General features: G+C 44.8%; 1 protein-coding gene across 1 annotated transcript; it reads right to left on the bottom strand.

The window, feature by feature from the left end:
• Positions 1-5920: 5920 nt before the first annotated feature.
• Positions 5921-13034, bottom strand: VPS33A (vacuolar protein sorting 33 homolog A (S. cerevisiae); the record flags this gene model as incomplete). Its single annotated transcript, XM_010075138.1, has 10 exons — positions 5921-6161; positions 6728-6896; positions 7046-7183; positions 7675-7812; positions 8394-8461; positions 8647-8773; positions 10294-10487; positions 11175-11349; positions 11915-12031; positions 12845-13034. Coding segments are annotated over 10 exons (1510 nt in total), but the record flags the coding sequence as incomplete, so codon positions are not given.
• Between the last annotated feature and the right edge of the window lie 301 nt (positions 13035-13335).

The following is a 13335-nucleotide window of genomic DNA, read 5'->3' as shown; positions in this document are numbered from 1 at the left end:
CCTTTGTTTCTCAAGAATATATGATGCTGATTTGCTTTTGGCTTGTTCTACACTAGTGATAATCCCCAGCTTCTCCAGCAAAGGTTTCCTGTATAGTTGTACGTGAAGAGTCTTGATCAATTAGATCTTTCTGTATATACCAAGAATTCCTGTCTGCTCTCTGTGAGACACTGAGCATGATTGAGTTTTAGCAAGGCAGTGCTGTATCGAGGCACAACTTTCAGATAACCCAGTGTTTTAAGTATTTGTTGAAAAGCATTGCACACTTGAGAGTGAGAAATCACAGGACTGTGGTGTTGGTGCCCCCACCCCGTGAAGTGTACCTCATAAAACTGTAGGAAGGGGGAAACCTGTGGTGAAATGTCTTTTTCCAGGACTTCTAAAAAATTACAAGTAATTGCTGTATCTCTGCCTTCACACCTTTAATGAGGCAGAGTTAGACAAGGCAGGACTTGTTCATGTGAGATGTTGGTCGTGTCTGAATTGTGTTGCATCCCTCGCGTCCCTCTGCTGTGCTCGGCAGACTGCTGTGCTCTCAAGGCAGGGTGTGGGGTGGGAATCTCAGGGGAAAACTGCGGGGAGGCTTTTAAATATTTTGGGGAACAGGCAAACCTCTAGGAGACAAAGGACTTGCAAGAGCCACAAAGATCAATAAAGTGCATGCATGTGGATATTTTTTCAATATTTATTATTTTTACATAAGAAAATAAGATTGTGATTAGGCAGTAACAAAACAAAATGCTTGCAGCGTTGGTGCAGGAGGAAGGGGCTGCCATCCTGTGTGCTGAGCAGAGGTGCAGGACGAGCTGCACGGAGGAGCCTGTTGCCTCTGGCCAGCCTGTGGCTGCAGGAGTAGAAGAGGAGCTCTCATTTAAGCACCAAGAAGTAAGTCGTCCAGCCGGCGAGCAGCAGCGCCCCGACCAGCACGGTGTAACTGAACAGCACGAAGGCCAGCAGCTCCTTCAGCACCTTGAGGAAGTGGATGGCGAAGGAGTCCGGCATGGTTCTCCCCGGCACCGTGGCAGGTAGGGTCTCCTCCTCGGTCTGGAAGCAAAGGGATAGGATGAGTCTTTCCGGCCGTGGCAGGTAGGGTCTCGGGGGCTGGCTTCTGCTGCTGTGCTCCTCCTCGGTCTGTAAGCAAAGGGATAGGATGAGTCTTTCTGGGCAAGGAGACTGCAGAGCTGATGGCACGGCTCTGCTGTGGGGAGAAATGGCTGTGTTCAGAAGGGTTAATGGTAACCTGTCCCTCTAAGAAGGTTGTTAGTGTGGGGTTGGACTTGTGTGTGCATGTTGAGAGTCCTGTACAGGGTTGCTGAGCAGCACAGTGTTGGAAAAGAGTTTGGGATCTGATCAAAGTCTCCAAATGAGGACTGGTAACTAAGCAAATTAAAATACAGACCCAGAGGCAGTGGACACAGCTGTGTTGGATGGGGCCAGAGGCCCTTATAGGGTCCATCTGGCTCCTGGTATCTTTCCCCTGCATCAGTGGCTGTGCATCCAGGAAGCCTGATGTTCAGAGCAGTCGCTGATGGTGCATTACCAACAGTGTTTTCTGATCAAAGTGGTCAATTCCTCCAAGGAAGCCACCATTAATATTTAATGATATAATTGCATTTAATGGAGATACTGGCACAAACTGAGCCTTTTGTTTGAGAATGATGAAAACTGGGGCTTAAGTACAAGTTTGCACAGGCAAATATTTATATCTCACGGTAAAAATAACCTTTAAATGGGAGACACAGAATAAGATGCTTTAGAATTCATCTTCTAGCTGTATTTTAAATTCATACCTACACATCACTTTAGAAGTGATTGCTCATTTGTTAGTTTAATATAAAATCTGAACTCTTACAAAAATTGTTGGCTCCTTAGACTTAAAGCTGTGAAGACCCATCTAAAAAATTCTACCATCTCTCCAATTTACGTGTTCTTTTTAATTTTGATTATAACTGTGCCTAATCAAAAATATCCATGCTCTTAGTCAAGCACATAAAGGGAATTTAAAATCAGACTTAAGATAAAGCTAACCTAAAAGGATTATGTCTCTCTTAAACAGTCTAAAGCCAGTGAAAGTAAACTGACTTCCCATCCTGCCACTTAGAATATTTTAAGGAGATCTTGTGATAAAGAGTTCACTTTTTGGTCTTACTAAAGAGTCCAGTCATTTCATTCTAAGCTCAGGCACATGTATACATTATAGGAGGTATTGCATTTTAAAACCAGCCATGATTTCCTAGTTGTTCAAAGCATTGAACTTTTCTGTCTATAGGCTTTATGTGATTTCTTTATCAAATGCCTTTTTTTAGATAATCAGAAATAAACTGCTTACCCAGGTAGATGATGGGCTCTACTTTGTAAAGTTCCCGTTGCTCTCTGGTTTTGTTCTGCAGCTGTCCCTGGAATTTCTGGCTTCTAAACGGTTTTTGCTGTAGTTTGATCCCCTTGTGATGTGCTCGTCTGGGAGCCAGGAGTAATGAGGTTGTGTTTGCCGCCCACACGAGGACTAATGCACTAGGTGTGGTCAGGACCAATTATTATATGACATAGCGCCTTTGCGCTCTGTGCAGCACGGCAGTTTGGAGCATGCCAAGTAGCTCTCCTTCCCCAGAGTGCTTTTCTCAACAGTATTTTGTGAGTTTAAGCGTCATGGCTTAGTGTTACCAGCTCAAAACCTGCATTTGTTTAAATGTGGGGGGTTTTCCTCTGTCAAAACGTTGTGCCATCTTCCAGTTTTTATTCCGCCGTTGTCTGGAAGGCTGTTGTGCCTCTTGCTCTGTTCTCTGAGAGCCCTGGGCTTCTGTGGGCCACTGGGGGAGGAGGATGCTCGCATAAAGCTGGGGATTGTCCCAGATCAGCAGCATGTTACAAGACTGAAGTGGGCAGACTGGGTCAGGCTCTTTTATCAAAAGAGTGAGCGCTGAAGACAGCCTAATCCCTGCGCTGTCACTAGTTCATTGCTCCAGCTTCACCCTTGCACACCCAGGAGGTCATCCCTACCTTTTAGAGAGCAAGTGCTACAGCTCTTTTGCAGCAAGAGGCAGGGGAGGAGGGAGGTAAGCTATATGTTTATTTTTAGCAAAACTGCTTTCTGATAATGTTATATGAAAAGTGAAAGTCTTTTGGAGTGGAGGTTGGGTAATGTTTTTTTTTTGCTTGTAAACCAAATGCAGCTCTTTTGGAGTGGAGGTTGGGTAATGTTTTATTTTTTTTTTTGCTTGTAAACCAAATGCAGGCAGCAGAGAGAGGGAAGAGTATGTACTGCAAATCTAATCTCTTACCTACAAAGATATTATGATGTAGAAAATGGCCCCTTAATTTAATTAGGCACTCTTGTTATCAAATTATTACCCACATGGTCAGCAAGGCCTTAGACAGAAGCAGAAGATAATCAAGCTGCTCAGGAAGCCTGTTAAGTAGTAATTGCTCCTCCAGAGAATCGATCAACGTCAAGATGGCTTTTATTTTTTGCTGTTGTTGTTGAATGGTTCCAGGAAGAGATTTTTTTTTGTTGTCTAGGGCATGTCCACATGGCTCTAGCTTGGGGCAGTGCAGGCTACAGTCTGCAAAAAATATATGCAGCAGTGTTGTTGGTAAAGTTTATCAAGTGTCTAGCATAAACTATTTTCAAAATAAGTTTTGCCTCTAGTGTTACTAACAAACACATCTGCTGGTCCAAGTGAAAAGCAAGCTGTGGAATTGGCACTTTGCATGGTTTCCTTTACTCACTTGTGGTGTAGCTTTTACGTGTCATGAGCTTAGTTCACAGCCTAGCCCTATCAGTGCTATTAATTTCCTTGCAACTAGTTCAATTTTTAAGATTTTAAAAAAAAACAAACTTGGAAATTGTGATAGTACAAAGACCCTCAAGGACACTTTGTACAGAGTGCACTGAATCACATTGTTTCTTGTTTTGCACTGCACAGTAATGTCTCATTTTTTGCTCCAAAGCTACTTCGATTTTCTTTTTAAATGCTGTGAATTTACCTACTTTACAGTGGAACTGCAGAAATAATGCAGAGCAAGGAAATCCATATTTGCTCCTTGCATCATTGTCAAAGTTGCGTGTTTTGTTTCTATAAGACAAGCCTGCAAGTTGCCTACCAATATGAAGTACAAAGTCTCAGATGATACACTTTAAAAGTCAAGAAATCCTATAGATGTTTCTGATGCAGCATGTTAAGTGGCAGAACAGAATGTAATTAGTATGGAAGCTTAAAGAAAAAGCATCCAGATATTAGAAAAGTAGTTCCAACCTATGTAATTTGGTTATCAGGGGGTAGGGGGAGAAAGATACAACTACCACAGTGCAGGGCTTTATTTTATTTATTTTTTGTATTCCAGAGAGAGAGCAAGCACTTTCAAAAAAACATCAAATACATTTTTATTTTCTTTTAGTATGCTAGCTGGAGTTAAACAGACAGAGGGGCTCTGTGAAGGGGCTGATTTGGCAGAGCTCAGTCTTACAAAACAAAACAACACAGTCATAATGGTAACAACTTGGAAAAATGAAGGGGTTTTTTGGGGACATATTATGCAAGATAACTAAGAGCAGAAACATTTGCTAAGAGAGTGATTTAAGGTGTGAGGTGTGTTTGTTTGTTTGGATTTTTTTTTAGTTGTTTTTAATGAAATGCAGTGTGAAACAGAGTCCCCAGTGGTTGCTGTTGAAGCATGTGAGTATAGTGACAGTGACCAGGGGAAGGGCTGAGACACAGCAGCTCAGGCTCTGGCACAGGCATAAGCAAGGACCCCTGGTCTGCCTTTCCAGCCCCTAGCGATTAGCAAGGCTGAGTCTTCTGGAGACAGAAGGTGTCTCTTGCATGCATTGGCTCAGAAACACCAAGAACCCAGACACCAAGACCATGGAAAATTCCATTTTATATTTTTGAGCTCTACAACAGCTTGTGTCAGCAAATATCACAATTCATAAACTGAACAGGGGGTGAAAAAAGCATCTGTTTTAAACCTGCTGTTTACTGGGTCACTGATGTAGCTATTTTTGGCCCGAGTCCCATGCAGGGAGTATCTGTGTATCTTCAAACATAAGCTCTTGCCCCACTGATGTAATTCTGGAGTAGCTTTCCGTGGTCAGGTGGGTGTACCCAGGACAAACAAGCCACCTCACACTGGTCCCCTGAGAGGGTGATTGAAGTAAAAGGCTCAAGCATCTCCCTCGTAATTTGGGTGCAGCTGGTTGTATCTGCAGTCAGTGCTGTTGACGTGTGTGGATAGTTCAAGGTTTAGCTGTTGCTGCAGGAAACCCAATGAATGCCTTGGCCAAAGCATGCAGAAGAGTGGACTGAAGTGTGGCCTGCAGGCAACTAAACGTAACAGACAGCTTGTCACAGCGCAGTGCAGGCTCAGCAGGTCCTGCAGGTCCATTATTCTGGATGCCCGAGAGCCACAAAGTTTCTAAACCTATGCAGTAAAAGTTACTGCTTCCCCTTTACAACAGTTCTCTTTCCATTGTACAATCAGCTGCCAAGGATTTGAGAAAAGTTAGCTATTGTGGCCCTGGTCCTGTTGACAGGAATGGTATGACATCAGGAACAGAAAACACCCTGCCTCCCCAGCACCTTAGGAGGGTAAAAAGAAGTCATCACATCTCCCACTAAAACTAAACTGAAAAAAAAAGAAACAATTTGCTGAATAGAAGGACCAGGACAAATCCCCACTCTCCTCACTGCTTTTTTGCCAATTCAGACCACAAGCAGGGGTCTCTCTTTCTCCCACTGTTTATTTCATTGTTAGTGCCTTTCAGCCCTGCTTGTCTACTAGGCAGTTCCACAAACAGTAGGAACACAAGTGCAGAGAGGGATGAGGGTAACTGCATCATGACCTGGTCTCAGGAGAGCTTCTTTCACTGCTGTGTTTCTCTGACGTTCAGGCAGTGATGCCAGAAGGCCAGAAGCTGGCATGCCTGTGTCACACGTGGCCTCTCAATTCTCCTGTCTCTCGCCACAGACCTTAGAAAGGGGCAGGCTCCAGTTTTTCCATCAAGGATTTGATCCAAGTTGTTCCATTGATCAGTTTCGTAGTGGCAATGACATACTCTGTGCCTCCATCTTCCATTTGGGACAGAAATCTCAGTGCAGCAATTTCTGCGTACGTTACGCCTCCCAGGAAGAATACCAGAGTGACTCGGTTCTCACCCTGTTGACCTGCGTATTCAGAGAAATGGACAGGTTGTCTTTGTTTTAGTTTTATGTCTCCTATCCATTAACTACCAGTCAAATTCAAATGACTTAAAACTAAAATAAAGACAGCACCTGAATTAGAAGAGAAGCCTATTGGGCAGACTGGGGCCCAGAAATGCAGACTCTGCTCCCAGCTCTGGGGTCTTTTTACGGGATGTGCTTCTGCTTGCCCAGGCTTAATACTAGAAGAGTGATGCTGACCTTCTTTGTAAAGTAATGTTACTTATTAAAATCACAAGGTTGGGTTTATTTTGTTACTCTGATGAGAAGTTAAACAAATGTACAGCTCTACAGTATCTTCAGTGCACACAGTGCTGTGCATTAACAGCAGGCTGAATACGTGACCGGATGTTTTAAAGAGGCCAGAAAGCTATCTGTCAAAAATGGGTATGGTGGATCTAATAACTGTGGTGGTACAGGGAGATGAGATAGATGCCTGGATTCTGCCAGCCTTCACTTCAGTTTATCTCATTGCAGCCTGACAGATATGCATCTCCCTTTAAAAAATGGGAAAACAAGGCAAAACTTACGTTTTTTCTGAAGGCCAGTAGGTAACTGCTGCCTTTCCTCAAAATGGGGACCCGGCAGCATCTTTAAGACCTCTTCTATGCTCCGCCACCCTGGCCGAGCCAGTAGCTGTGCCAGGCGTACGCTCAGCGGAGCATAGCCACTGTACACGTAGGAGATATCGTTGGGGTTCTGCAGGAGAGAGCAGAGTGTGAGCAGCAGGTGAATGCTCCTTCATGCTGCAAAGCAGCACCATAAAAATAAAAACAAAAAGAGAGGGTTTTCCTGCTGCACATAATCTTGAATTGTTAGAGGTAACGTTCACTGAGGTGCCTGTTTACCTGTTCATTAACGTCATCCATCCATAAGCGCAGGGTTTTCCTGATGGTTGGGTAGTTATTCCTACCGCTTGTCTGAGGTTTCAGGAGTCCAGCCTTTTCTAAGTTGTTTAAGGTCAATATATGTTCATAGCCGTAAGTCTGCAATATGAAGAAGTCACCTTTAATACTGTGTCAGTAATCCATGATCAGAGTGTTTAAAAAAAAAAAAAAAAAGCAAAGATATTAATTTTAAAAAGTTTTTTGGTTAAGGTATCTCTTGAGTGTTTGAGTGTATCCCATTTAGAGTGTTTAAATCATAATAGTTTCAGTAATCCATGATCAGAGTGTTTAAAAAAAAAAAAAAAAAGCAAAGATATTAATTTAAAAAAGTTTTTTGGTTAAGGTATCTCTTGAGTGTATCCCATTTAGAGTATTTAAATTATAATAGTTAAAAGAGCAGTGATATAAACCTCTGTGGATCTACATGATGTAAAACCTCCTGAGTCACAGAAGCCTCAGTGCTCCCTCTGTACACACTGCAAGTCCACACTACCCACGTATAAGATGCGTCTGTCTAGAATGCAAGTGCTGTAGAGCTGAGGATTTGATGTGGATTGTCTCAGAAATTGATCCAAAAGTTACAGCCCAACCTGGATAATCTCTCTTTTGTAATGGTCCAGAACCTTCTGCTTCAGTCCACTATTGCAGACAGATTGCAAGCAAACGAGACGTAAGATCTTGATTAATGGATGTTTTTGAGCTATGCAGTCTTCAATGTAATTGTTAACCTATTAAAAAAAAACCCATAAAAATACATAAAGAGCTGTTAAAGTGCCTACAAGACCTGGAAAGGAAGATCGAGTTTTGCCTAGTATCTCCAAAACAGCGAGAGGGAGTGTGCGGCTGCTCTCCAGGCAGCTCAATACCGTCTGTAACCAGCGATCCAGCACTGGTTCCACCTAGCATCTTTCTAAAGCATGTTGATTCCACAGTCAATAGCTACGCTTTGTCTGATGCACTGAAAAAAATCTGATTAACAATCTTCAGTGTTTCACTGATCCCTCCCAGCACACAGGGCCCCTGTACACATCAAAGCACCCCAGCTGTGTACATCTGCCTATGGGCAATGACAGGTAGCCAGAGCCTGGCAAACACCACAGCACAGCACCGTCTGCAAGAACATTTCAGTGATCCATGTCACTTGGAAAAACCTGCAAATGTGCAAGGAGACACATGTGAGAACTCACAGCCTTGACAGTGGAAGGAGACAGGCATCATCCAGATCAGATGTTTCCTCTCTCAAAAAACTCCAGTGGAAAAAAGCCCCAGAGAAATATGCAAGAGTCACTAATTGGCATTATCTGCTTACCTTGTCTGTGTCTATTCCAGACATGAACTCTTGTTCCACTGTTAAATTATCAAAGAAATCTTCAGATGCTTTGGGAAAAGAATGAAAAATCAATAAAACAGCAACTGGCTGCTCATTTTCTACATTAACATTTCAGCAGAGATGCACCGGATGGAGCAAAGCCAATCTTTGCCAAGCTGAATGATGTCCATCAAGTTGTCTTTCATCTTGCTATATTTAAATTAGACACACAGACTATTCAACGGATACTCACTGGTGATGTCTTTGATGAGTTCTGCAATGGAGGTGTGGTTTGCCAGAGAACTTCTTGCTGCCTGCATGTGTGGCAACTGGGAGACAAACTGCTTAATCTCTCCAACGGTTTTCGCGTGGTGTCTTTCCTAAAGAAATCCATCACTTAGGTTAGGACTTGTTCAGATTAATAACACCAACTAGATCATTTTATCATTAAAAAGTTTTTACTGTATTCCCTGCAACAGCAGATACTGTTACGAGATATGCAACCATTTAGACAGACTTCAAGTGCTTATACTATAGTCACAGCATTACCTACAACAGCACTTTGGTAGAAATCCATCACTTAGGTTAGGACTTGTTCAGATTAATAACACCAACTAGATCATTTTATCATTAAAAAGTTTTTACTGTATTCCCTGCAACAGCAGATACTGTTACGAGATATGCAACCATTTAGATAGACTTCAGGTGCTTATACTTGTCACAGCATTACCTGCAACATCACTTTGGTCATTAGAAGAGGTTACTTGCCTCTTGCTGCCACTTGGAATAAAAATGATAATAATTTGACTCATATGTGAAGGATTTAAATGGGCAAGTGCAGGCAGGAGAGTGATAATGATGAAGCCTGGAATTTAAGAAGTCCTCTGTGCCGATATGCTGCTGTTTCATTATCACCTATTACCTCTGACAATTCCTTAAATTTCTTTTTTTGTTTAACACCCAGTATGAATAATCCATCTTTAGCACCTTCAGCACTAATATTACAGTAATAGAGATTGACTGGGAGATGAGGCTGAGCACACAGTATTTCAGTTAAGGTACTGCTACCTTGTCTTAGATGGGGCAGAAGTGAAGAGGTAAAGAAAAAAACAAGGAAATACCATCAAACAGTGTAAAAAGTTCTCTCGAGAATCACCATGAAGTCTGAAAGCAGAGATATGGGATCTCGGTTTCTTTGTGAATCATGAACAGGATGTTTTCAAACAAAACCACAAACATACCCCACAGCGCTCTCCAGCTTTGTCTAAGGTGACACGTGAGCACGAATTTACAGGTCAAACCTCCTGTAAGACAACTGTCTTTTTCACACTCCTCTTGTTTTTGATGCCAGCCATAACACTATGAACGTACATTCTGGAGTTTCATTTCTTAAAGCCTTTTCTCTGCATCCTCAGTGAATACAAAGGGAAAAGGACCTTTCAGTTACCAGGTAGCAACAGCAACATAGGGGAATTGATCAGTATGCTGAAATTAACCTCGGGCCTCTTGCAGAGGGAAGCAGCACCTGACTGTCCTGCAGACTGAAGAAGGCAATTCCTATTAAACTACAGGCTCACACAGCACAAATGTGACTCAGGCTAGCTCTGAGACAAGCTTTTAACAGCGAGGACAGGAAAAGCCCCAGAGCAGAGGTCTGAGGAGAACAGAGGATCTGCCTTACTACGGGATTCTTAAGAGGAGATTTGACTAACACCTATTCAGAACAGTCAAAGTGGAGCTGATCTTGTCCCAGGATGACAAGGGACCCCAAGACTGGAGGGCCTTTTGCTCTGGCTGGGGGATTACTCTGTGGCATCAGCTCGAGCTGCCAGTCTTTTCAAACTGTCTGTATCTGATGACAAGAACGCCTGAGGGATGCACAGTTGGATATAGGCCTCACCTCAAAGGCTGCCGAGATGATCTTGGCTTTCTTGCTCAGCACCGACCCCACAGCATTGAAGTTCTTGTCTCGGATTTCAGCATACAGCTCTTCAGCAGAGTTCAGCTGGAGCTTCTTCGGTTCTGTGGGGAGATCTTTCCCACCCTCACCCTGCTTCTTCGGGGCAAACTTCTCAGGAGGGAGCTTCACATAAGCTACCAAATGCAGAGAAACAATGCTCATAAAGACTGGAACTTCACCGCCAGAAGTTAAGATAAACGGGCTGTGGAAATGTGTCCCCGGAGCTGGAAACAGTTCTGAGCAGCAAAACCAATATAAATACCCAGACAATTCAGTGCATATGTGTTAAGGAGTGTCTCCCTGTACTCACCAGGGACCCAGAGACCTATACGCACATACATCCTCAGAACCCAAGTGCTAGCTACCCTGCTACCACAGAGGTTTGGAGGCAGCCTTCCAGCCAGTCTTAAGTACAACAGGAGGGATTAAAACCTGTAAATGTCTCTCTAGAGTTTTTCTTACCACCTCCTGAAGAGGAGGAGTGCATTTTGAGTAGTCTTTCACAAACTGTTCCCCTCAGTGCGGCACCTGAGCCAGCCAGCCTGGAGGGTGAAGGCATACACTAACATTTCCACTCCCACACTATGTGTTCTGTGTCACTGTGTCTGCACCTACCAACATCCAAAATATTCCCATTCAATAACCATGCGCTGTACTCAACTCCCCTTCCTAGGCAGAAAGAGCCAGAGCTGATCCTGATGGGCTCTAGCTCAGGACTGAACCATCCCTGCACCAAGTCCAGGTGAGCGGCTCCCCATCACCTGACACAAGCAACCCGCTCCAGCACGCCGCAGACCTGCCCCGTCCCCAGCAGGACTCACTGTTCTGAATGCCGTAGATTTCATCTATCAGCCCCTCGTACGTCAGCTGCGTAGCTAGCGGTGTCAGCAGGTCAACATTGCGGTCCAGCAACAAGAGGGTATCAAAGACGGGAAATATGGAGTTCTGGCTTCCAGGGAACTCACGCTTCATCCTGATCATCATGTTAGCCACGTGCTGAAAATAAATCACGTCGGTCTGGTTATGGTGCAGGCCACAGCAGATGGGTTTGACCCTACAGGCACATGCTTATGCAAGTAATGGGGCGCAGCCAGCAAAACTGTGACTGAAGCACTGGGTTCATCTCAAGCCACTCCTTCATTACAAAAAGTACCAAATAAACCATAGGCTGGTCAGAGAGAAGAAAAAAGGGTGAGTTACAGGGAGAGATTAAAAAGCTGAGGCATAAGCACTAGGTTACACATTTCCCACTTTATTCAGCCATTTTGATACCAACAGAGCAGCTAAGGGATAAAACTCCACTGAAAGAACAACTGCTGAAAACACAAACCTGTGCGCTAAGCATACACGATCAAACAAAACCTCCTGACAGGAAGCCTTATGGAACAGCAAAGACTGTTCTTTGGCCAGAAATGGCAAAGGCCTGATAGCCGTGACACCAAAATTCCAATATGACTATAAGGGTCCATGGCTGGATTCAGAAGACCCAGAGGTCCAAACACTCCTTTAAGGCAGCCCCAAAGAACAGGATGCACCTTTTAAGCAGCAGCATTTGCCTTACCCGGGCACACTCGCCCTTCCCAAAAATCTGCGGGATGGTTCCGTAGAGAGCCTGGAGCGTCATCAGCCCCTTCGCTGCGTGGTACAGGCTGGTCTGGTCGCTCTCCAGGTAACATTCCTAAACAACAAGAAGGATTCCTGATGGAAGGCGCTGATCTGACACAGCTGCTTCCACAGCAGAACAAAAGTCCATGTGAACAGTTCAGAGAAGACATAGGGTGGGGAAAAACTGTGACTGCTGGCAAATACAGACCTTATCTGTGCTGCCAGTACACCACTTGATCAAACCAGACACTGCAATATTATTGAACCCCACACGCTACTGATGCAGAGGAGAGCCAGAAAGGGAGTGCAAAGAGCCTCTCCCTCTAATTAGGCCACTCTGCGAGCACACCACCTCATCAGAGCTGCCGACACGGAGCTGCAAGCCCTGACACGTCCTCTGGGCTACACTTCATAAGGCACAGATGGCCAAAGAAACCCTGTCAAACCTTCCCCTCCCTAGATGCAGCATTCTGAGAAGACAGGATACGCAGCTAGTGTGTGACTGCTGTTAATTCCCAGTGCAGCATAGCGCACAGCATTAACCATCGCACGGGGCTCTTGGGCTGCGTGTCAACACAAACAGTGCTGGCTCTTTGTTACCACTAAGGATTTTAAGCCTCGTGAGTGCTTGATTTGCAAAAATCACACCAGCAGTTAAAGCTGAAGGAACCAGGATGCAGCCTGGTGATTGTTCCTTCAGTGTTCAGTCAGAGAACACAGAGAAGTTCAGGCTCAGTTCAGCACTGTGGATGAAATCCCATCTGCTCTGCAAGGCCCTTCCCTTCCGTGTGGGTCACCAACAACACCCCCGAGAACCTCTGTACCAAACCAGCCGCCAGCACAAAACCGCATAGTGTTCTCCCTCAGAGACGAGAGGAGCGCTTACCTTGAACGCGCTCTCAGACTCCATGGAGAGCAGGTCTCCATCGAAGGGTATGAGGTCCAGGCTGTACTGCTCTCGGTGGATGAAGGACCCCAGCACGCCCTGCTCCTTCAGCCACTGCTCGCAGAGCAGGCTGCGCCGCGGCACAAAGAGGATGTGGAAGTCTCTCTGGGGAGAACGGCCTCTCTCTTCCCTGGAAGATCACGGGCAGGAGCACAGCAAACGGTAACTCAGCTGCGCAGGTAACCAGCACAGACTGTGGGCTGGGGGCACCGAGTTAGAGGGAAATAGGAACGCTGCACCTGGTATCATGGCCAACGTCCATTCCTAACATTTTCTACTTCAGTACAGATTTTACCCAGCTCCAGGTCTGAAACCAGGGCAATGGGACTTGGTTTTCCTGCCGTTCTCAAAAGGAGGATCAGCCAAAGCGCAGCTCACGCCAGCTCATGAGAAGGAACGCACCCCGCTGCATCGCCGGCCAGAGTGAGCCC

The sequence above is a fragment of the Pterocles gutturalis genome, unplaced genomic scaffold (genome assembly GCF_000699245.1).
Source record: "Pterocles gutturalis isolate BGI_N339 unplaced genomic scaffold, ASM69924v1 scaffold9652, whole genome shotgun sequence".
Lineage (NCBI taxonomy): Eukaryota > Metazoa > Chordata > Aves > Pterocliformes > Pteroclidae > Pterocles > Pterocles gutturalis.
The sequence above is the reverse complement of the archived record's forward strand: the minus strand, read 5'-3'. Positions and strand labels throughout refer to the sequence as shown.